This window comes from Heptranchias perlo, chromosome 6 (assembly GCF_035084215.1).
Source record: "Heptranchias perlo isolate sHepPer1 chromosome 6, sHepPer1.hap1, whole genome shotgun sequence".
Taxonomy (NCBI): domain Eukaryota; kingdom Metazoa; phylum Chordata; class Chondrichthyes; order Hexanchiformes; family Hexanchidae; genus Heptranchias; species Heptranchias perlo.
This window is the reverse complement of record NC_090330.1, coordinates 2,733,528-2,742,384: the sequence shown is the minus strand read 5'-3', so window position 1 is coordinate 2,742,384 and position 8,857 is coordinate 2,733,528. Positions and strand designations below refer to the sequence as shown.

Below are 8,857 nucleotides of genomic sequence, written 5' to 3'. Positions count from 1 at the left end.
CCTCCTTAACTACATCATCCCTGTTTTTTGTGAAGACAGAGGCAAAGTGTTCATTAAGAACCATACCCACACATAGTTTACCTTTTTGGTCTCTAATAGGACCTAAAGTGAGTACATGGGGGAAGAAAGGAGTAGAAGGATATGCTGATAGGGTGAGATGAAGTAGGGAAGGAGGATGCTGGTGTGGAACATAAACACTGGCATGGACCAGATGGGCCGAATGGCCTGTTTCTGTGCTGTAAATTCTATGTAAGAAGCCTTGGCGAGTTGCTGCAGTGCAGCGTAGGTTTACTAGAATGATACCCGGACTTCAAGGGTTAAGTTACGAGGAGCGATTACACAAATTGGGGTTGTATTCTCTAGAGTGTCAAAGGTTAAGGGGTGATCTGATCGAAGTTTATAAGATATTAAGGGGAACGGATAGGGTGGATAGAGAGAAACTATTTCCGCTGGTTGGGGATTCTAGGAGTAGGGGGCACAGTCTAAAAATTAGAGCCAGACCTTTCAGGAGCGAGATTAGAAAACATTTCTACGCACAAAGGGTGGTAGAAGTTTGGAACTCTCTTCTGCAAACGGCAATTGATACCAGCTCAATTGCTAAATTTAAATCTGAGATAGATAGCTTTTTGGCAACCAAAGGTATTAAGGGATATGGGCCAAAGGCAGGTATATGGAGCTAGATCACAGATCAGCCATGATCTTATCAAATGGCGGAGCAGGCACGAGGGGCTGAATGGCCTGCTCCTGTTCCTATTATGTGGCCGACACGGTGTGCCGGTGGTGGAGGGAGTGGAAAAAACAAAACCCCCCAAACACACAAACAGAAATGATCAGGTGTTGGGACTGACTGGACATCCGGGCTCCTGGGAATGGGTTTGACTGACTTGGACTACTACTCCCAGAATGCACCTGCAGGCCGGCCATGCGCCTGCGCGCCGCGCTACCTGCTGGGAAATGTAGTTCTCGCGCCGTAACGGGAAGTGACGTTGAGCCCGCCCACACCGTTGAGAACTACAGTTCCCAGGGTGCACCGGGCAGGCCGCGGCTGCGCAGTCCCATCTTGTTGTTGTCGCTCTCGGCGCCGGTCGTAAAGTGGGAGCGTGGGTTGGCTGTGGGCAAAACAAAAATCTGCTTTTTACGGCACGATGGCGGTCTCCAAGGAGACGGCGCGGGCCCTGGTAACGCGCTACCTCCGGGCCCGCTGGGGTTTGAGCGGAGTCGGGTGGCGACGGCCGCCGGCTTTCGCGCTAGGAGCGCCGGGCGGCAACGGAGCGTCAAAGGGAGCCGGAGGCGCGGTGACTGGACGGCGGCTGCTGAGCGCGGGCCCGGCCTCGGGGGAAGGAGCCGGTGGGGCGGTGCAGTCCCGGCCTCCGGCCGCGGGGCGGCGCTGTTCACCAGGGTCCGAGCTGCAGTCCCAGCCTCCGGCCGCGGGGCGGCGCTGTTCACCATGGTCCGATCTGCAGTCCCAGCCTCCGGCCGCGGGGCGGCGCTGTTCACCAGGGTCCGAGCTGCAGTCCCGACCTCCGAGCGCGGGGCGGCGCTGTTCACCAGGGTCCGAGCTGCAGTCCCGACCTCCGGCCGCGGGGCGTCGCTGTTCACCATGGTCCGATCTGCAGTCCCAGCCTCCGGCCGCGGGGCGGCGCTGTTCACCAGGGTCCGAGCTGCAGTCCCGACCTCCGGCCGCGCGGTGGCGCTTCCCCTATATTTTCGGAGCGCACTTCCCACCTCTGGCCGCTGGGTGTCGCTGCCGGCCGGTGGATGGCCTGCAGTTTGAGTGTGTGGCCGCGGGGAGGCGGTGCGGGCCGGGGGAGGATGGGGCTGATTGGGGTCCTGGGGCCGATTGGGGTCCTGGGGCCGATTGGGGTCCGGGGGCCTCGGCCGGTCTCTGCACCCTGGCAGCTGCTCTGGTTTATTGCTCCGGCAAAACCTCCAGGTCAGACGGTAAGTAATCACAGCCGTAACGCAATGGCGGCGAGCAATGTTGTTTGGACTGAAAAGATGTAAACCTGTTGTCGCCTCCCAAATCCGTGCCCCTCTCTCCAGGTTTCAATCAGGTTTCCCCCCCGTGCTGTAACGGCCCTTATCAAAGTCACTAATGACATCCTGTGTGACTGTGACCGTGGTAAACTCTCCCTCCTCACCCTTCTCCACCTGTCTGCAGCCTTTGACGCGGTTGACCACACCGTCCTCCTCCAACTCCTCTCCTCCGTGGTCCAGCTGGGTGGGACTGCGCTCGCCTGGTTCCATTCTTATCCATCCATTCGTAGCCAGAGAATCTCCTGCAATGGTTTCTCTTCCCGCTCCTGCACCGTCACCTCTGGAGTCCCCCCAAGGATCTATCCTCGGCCCCCTCCTATTTTTCACCTACATGCTGCCCCTCGTCGACATCATCAGAAAACACGATGTCAGGTTCCACATGTACGCTGACGACACCCAGCTCTTCCTCACCACCACCTCCCTCGACCCCCCCACTGTCTCTGGTTTGTCACACTGCTTGTTCGACATCCGATTCTGGATGAGCGAACATTTCCTCCAACTAAATATTGGGAAGACTGAAGCCATTGTCTTCGGTCCCCACCAAAAACTCCGTTTCCTGGCCACCGACTCCATCCCTCTCCCTGGCCACTGTCTGAGGCTGAACCGGACTGTTCGTAACCTTGGTGTTCTATTTGACCCTGAGATGAGACCCCATATCCTTTCCATCACAAGACTGCCCACTTCCACCTCCGTAACATCGCCCGTCTCCGCCCCTGCCTCAGTCCATCTGCTGCTGAATCCCTCATCCGTGCTTTTGTTACCTCCAGACTCGACTATTCCAATGCTCTCCTGGCCGGCCTCCATTCTTCCACCCTCCATAAACTTGAGCTCATCCAAAACTCTGCTGCCCGTATCCTAACTCGCACCAAGTCCCGTTCACCCATCACCCCCTGTGCTCGCTGACCCACATTGGCTCTCGATCCGGGAACGCCTCAATTTTAAAATTCTCATCCTTGTTTTCAAATCCCTCCATGGCCTCGCCCCCCTCCCTATCTCTCTGTAACCTCCTCCAGCCCTACAACCCTCCGAGATCTCTGCGCTCCTCCAATTCTGGCCTCTTGTGCATCCCCCACTTCCACCATTGGCGGCCGTGCCTTCAGCTGCCTGGGCCCTTAGCTCTGGAATTCCCTCCCTAAACCTCTCCGCCTCTCTCTCTCCTCCTTTAAGACACTCCTTAAAACCTACCTCTTTGACTAAGCTTTCCTAATATCTCCGTATGTGTCTCGGTGTCAATTTTTGTCTGTTTTACGCTCCTGTGAAGCGCATTGGGACTTTTTTTACTATGTTAAAGGTGCTATATAAATGCAAGTTGTTGTTGGGACTGTATAAAGGATCTGTACTTGAGTATAGGATGTACTTTATCAAGCTTTGTGGAAAACACTTGTGGGAGTGTTGTTAACTGTGAAGAGGACTGTAAGTGACTGTAAGCTTGTACTCCCTTGAATATAGAAGATTACGGTGTGATCTAATCGAGGCGTTTACAACGATAAAAGGGATTTGATAGGGTAGATACAGAGAAACTATTTGTTCTGGTGGGGGGAATCCAGAACAAGGAGGCTTAACCTTAAAATTAGAGCCAGGCCGTTCAGGAGTGAAATCAGGAAACACTTCTTCACACAAAGATTAGCGGATTTCTGGAACTCTCTTCTGGATGCTGGGGGTCAATTGGAACAAGACTGAGATCAATAGATAGATTAGGTAAGGATATCAAGGGACATGGAACAAAGGCAGGTAAATGGACTTAAGGTACAGATCAGCCATAAATAGTAGAACAGGTTCGAGGGGCTGAATGGCCTACTCCTGTTCCTATGTTTCTATAAACTGGGACTCCTTAGAACAAAGGTTAAGGGGCGATCGGGCTGAGGTGCTTAAAATTCTGAGATGTATATAATGCAAATAGAGAAAAGTTATTTCCAGTGGTTGGTGAGGATCTCGAGGGTTTAAATCTGAGCTCAGATCACAAAAGAACAAAGGGGAGAGCTCAGAGGAACTATTTTCATGCAGAAGGCTTTTACGGGATGGAATGTTCAACCAGAAACTGTGGTGGAAACAGAATCCAAAATAGGAAGTGGATAAATATTTGAACAGAAAAAAGCTAAAACGGGTTTTGGGGAAAGTGCAGGGGAATGGGAGGGACAAAGGGGATAGCTCTTTCAGATAGCTGGCACAGAGGCGATGGGCCGAATGGCCGCCTTGCGTGCTGTGAGCAAGTGATCAATCCGTGGAACAGGCTCCCTGGGGAGACGGTGGAAGCAGTTACCATTTATCCAAATGCAAATTTGAGAGATTTCTTTCTGAAACCAACATTTTGGGAACAGTGTACGAGTAATTCGAGACATGACGTGTGGTGAGTGTAGGAGGCTCGGGAGAACAGATGACTTTGGACCTATGGTTCCCAAAGCTCTCCACCACTGGGGGTTTTCCTCGCCTCATGTCTGGGACTGTTGTTGGAGATTGGTTGCTCTGATTAGTCAACAGCTCCATTATCGTTGTATCTTGGGACCCCCCCCCAGGATGGTGGGAGGCGAGCCAGGTGGACCTCGGTCTTTTTGTGTCTGTCACCGCTGGGTACGGTCCTGTTACTTTGCCGTGTGACCGACTCTCTGTTGCTTTATTCCCAGGTCAAGCCCTGCTGGAAGCTGCCCGATTGAGCAACGTATCCGAGGTCAGCAGGTAGGCAGAGTGCGCGGGACGGGGTTCCGTAACACCACACCTCCAAATACCGACCTATACTCAATCCTAACTCGCACCAAGTCCCGTTCACCCATCACCCCCTGTGTTCGCTGACCCACATCGGCTCCCGGTCCGGGAACACCTCGATTTTAAAATTCTTATCCTCATGTTCAAATCCCTCCATGACCCTCGCCCCCTCCCTATCCCTGTAACCTCCTCCAGCCCTACAACCCTCCGAGATCTCTGCGCGCCTCCAATTCTGGCCTCTTGCACATCCCCGATTTTAATCACTCCACCATTGGCGGCCGTGCCTTCAGCTGCCTCGGCCCTAAGGTCTGGAATTCCCTCCCTAAACCTCTCCGCCTCTCTCTCTCCTCCTTTAAGATGCTCCTTAAAATCCACCCCTTTGACCAAGCTTTTGGTCGGTGTCAAATTTTGTTTGATAATCGCTGCTCTGAGGGGCCTTGGGACGTTTTACTACGTTAAAGGCGCTATATAAATGCAAGTTGTTCTCAATTTTTGGTGTCGAGGCTTTGATTGCCAGCGGTGTGTGAGGCGGAGCCGAGGGTCAGGGCTGCGAGACGGACAGCTGGGGCGTCTCGGAGTTGACCTCTCGCCCTCCGTCCGAGGAGGGTGGAGATTTGGGCGCCGCCTGGTATCCTGGGTTACGTAACGTGCGAGAAACTATTGCAAGAAGCAGTTCTGGATTAGGAGATTGTTTACGATGTTGAGAGAGTGGCGAAGAGATTGCAATTACTGATCCTACCGAATACTGCTCATTTACCTGTTCAATCAGAACAGCAACAACAACTTGCATTTATATAGAGCCTTTAACGCAGTAAAAACGTCTCAAGGCGCTTCACAGAAGTGCAATCAGACAATATTTGACACCGAGGCACAGAAGGAGATATTAGGACAGGTGACCAAAAACTTCATCAAACGGGTGGGTTTTAAGGAGCGTCTTAAAGGAGCAGAGAGAGAGGCGGAGAGGTTTAGGGAGGGAATTCCAGAGCTTAGGGCCGAGGCAGCTGAAGGCACGGCCGCCAATGGTGGAGCGATTAAAATCGGGGGATGCGCAAGAGGCCAGAATTGGAGGAGCGCAGAGATCTCGGAGGGTTGTAGAGCTGGAGGAGGTTACAGAGATAGGGAGCGGTCACTTGTACAGCCCCTCTTGCCAGTTCAGCTGAGATCATGTGAGCAGATGGAACCTGGGATATTGCTGGTTTGGCTCACTGTGTACAGCAATCACCAGCCAAGCCGTCGGGGGGGAGCTATTTCTTCATTTTCTTCTTGCTTGCCCCCTAATCTCGAGAGGGACGAGCTGCACCTTCACCAGGTGTTTGGGAGCTGCTCTCGTCCAGTCCCGGCCCGTGTCGCCTCTTTGATCGTGCAGGCAGCTTCCTTCAGACCGTCCCAAACTCCAGACCTGTCGGGGATCCGGCCCCCGCACTGATCCGGCTCTGTCAGTGACGATGCAACTTAGGATCCGAGCGTCACCAGCAGGTGGCCCTGCGACCCCATACACTCACTCACACTCACATATACTCACACACTCATGTACACACTCACTCACTCACTCACTCTCACACACACACACATACTCTCATGCTCATACACTCATGTACACACTCATACACTCACACATACACCTCTCTGTCTATCTCCTTTCTTTTTCTTCTTTCTCTTTCTCTCCTTTCTCTTTCTCTCTCTGTTTTCTTTCTCTTTCCTTTATCTTTTTCTCCCTCTCCTCCCCCACCCCGGTCCTGTGTACACCGATGGCGCTGTACGCGGTCCTGTGTACACCGATGGCGCTGTACGCGGTCCTGTGTACACCGATGGCGCTGTACGCGGTCCTGTGTACACCGATGGCGCTGTACGCGGTCCTGTGTACACCGATGGCGCTGTACGCGGTCCTGTGTACACCGATGGCACTGGACGCGATCCTGGGTACACCGATGGCACTGGACGCGATCCTGGGTACACAGACATGGAAACTGGGCCCCACTTGAAAACAGATTTCTCAGCATTTTTGGCTTCTTAAAATCCATCAGATTTGTTCTACACAGGTTTCAATTTAATATTTATCTTTTAATCTTGCAACAAATTTTAAATGTTCTTATTTATTTTTGATTGTCTGTCTCGCTTTGTCTCTCACATGCTCACTCTGCTTACCCTTTACTGTCTGTAGCTCCCTGCTTTCCTTTCTCACTCACTTTCCTTTCTCTGCCTGCTTTCCTCTATCTCCATGTTCCTCTCTCTCTTTTCCCTTTATCTCTCTCTGTCTCGCTCTGTCTCTCGTTGTTGGAGTTGGTTTGAAAGTCTCAGCAGTGCTCGTCCTACCTTCCCTCTACCACCAGGTGGCGGCGGCCCCTGCGCTGAAGGAGAGGAAGATTCCGTGGAGTCTTACTCTGCTCCTGCGTCGTTCCTTTCCCTAATCCCAATTTTCTCTCCCAATTAGCCAGGCCTCCCAATGCCCTCCCCCGAGTGCCCACTCTTCATTGCGCGAGCCAACAGCGAGTGTCGGCGGTCTATTCAACTGTGGGCGGCTTCACAGCTCTTCTATTCATTCTCGGGGATGTGGGCGTCGCTGGCAAGGCCGGCATTTATTGCCCATCCCCTGTTGCCCCCTTGAGAAGGGGGTGGTGGGCCGCCGCCTTCTTGAACCGCTGGTAGCATTTTGACACAACTGAGTGGCCACTCCAGAGAAAGAAAGAACTTGCATTTATATAGCGCCTTTCACGACCTCAGGACGTCCCAAAGGGCTTCACAGCCAATGAAGTACATTTGTGAAGTGTAGTCACTGTTGTAATGTAGGAAACGCAGCAGCCAATTTGCGCACAGCAAGATCCCACAAACAGCAATGTGATAAATGACCAGATAATCTGTTTTTTAGTGATGTTGGTTGAGGGATAAATATTGGCCCCAGGACACCGGAGGGAACTCCCCCTGCTCTTCTTTGAAATAGCGGCCGTGGGATTCATGCATTGGGCTCTGATCTTTCATCAGTTGCCTTCTTAATTTCTAACCGGCCCTGCCCTTCCTTTAACTGCCCTTTTACTGTTAATGTGTTTATAAAATCCTTTATTATTGCCTGTTGTTCTCTGTTAGTCTTTATTCACACTGCCCTCAGCCTTCTGGTATTTTTTGCTTCCCCTCTATGTTTTTCTCTGTTGATTTTAGTTTGTATTGTTAACTCTGGATTTCTCCGCTGCCTGTTTTCATTTGAATTTCTCTCCATATCCAAGGAACTCCCACTTTAACTGCACCTCCTTTACTTGTGGGAATGAGGCCCCGTCTGCCTCTTAACCAACTCCTGTTCTACCGGGTGAGACGTTAAACCGAGGCCCCGTCTGCCCTCTCAGGTGGACCTAAAAGATCCCACGGCCACTATTTCGAAGAAGAGCAGGGGGGAGTTCTCCCCGGTGTCCTGGGGCCAATATTTACCCCTCAACCAACATCACTGAAAAAAAAAACAGATTATCTGGTCATTTGTATCATTGCTGTTTGTGGGATCTTGCTGTGCACTAATTGTCTGCCGCGTTTCCTACATTACAACAGTGACGACACTTCAAAAGTACTTCATTAGCTCAACGATTGCTTAATATCACTTCCTCACCCCCCTCTCACTCCAGATTTCACCCCTCCCTCCCATTTCCTGCAGATTATGATGCATTAAATTTAATATCCTTGTTCTCATCCTCCTTTCCCCCCATGGCCTCACCCCAACCCGCCTCTGCAAACTCCTCCAGTTCCCCACTGCTCTCCTGGCCGGCCTCCCACCTTCCACCCTCCATAAACTTGAGCTCACCCAAAACTCTGCTGCCCCCGTATCCTAACTCGCACCAAGTCCCGTTCACCCATCGCCCCCTGTGCTCTCTGACCTACACTGGCTCCCGGTCCGGCAATGCCTCGATTTTAAAATCCTCATCCTCGTGTTCAAATCCCTCAATGGCCCTCGCCCCCCTCTCCCTATCTCTGTAACCCCCTCCAGCCCTACAACCCTCCGAGATCTCTGCGCTCCTCCAATTCTGGCCTCTTGCACGTCCCCGATTTCAATCGCTCCACCATTGGCGGCCGTGCCTTCAGCTGCCCGGGCCCTAAGCTCTGGAATTCCCTCCCTAAACCTCTCCGCCTCTCTCTCCTCCTT

The 8,857-nt window shown here is 52.5% G+C and overlaps 1 protein-coding gene across 1 annotated transcript in view; it reads left to right on the top strand.

The window, feature by feature from the left end:
• The first annotated feature begins 1,052 nt into the window (after window positions 1–1,052).
• Window positions 1,053–8,857, top strand: part of clpb (ClpB family mitochondrial disaggregase) — a 94,712-nt gene continuing 86,907 nt past the window's right edge. The window contains 2 exon segments of the mRNA XM_067985600.1: window positions 1,053–1,941; window positions 4,659–4,710. Of these exon segments, the coding sequence (XP_067841701.1) occupies window positions 1,146–1,941; window positions 4,659–4,710 (848 nt within the window). The 5' untranslated portion in view covers window positions 1,053–1,145.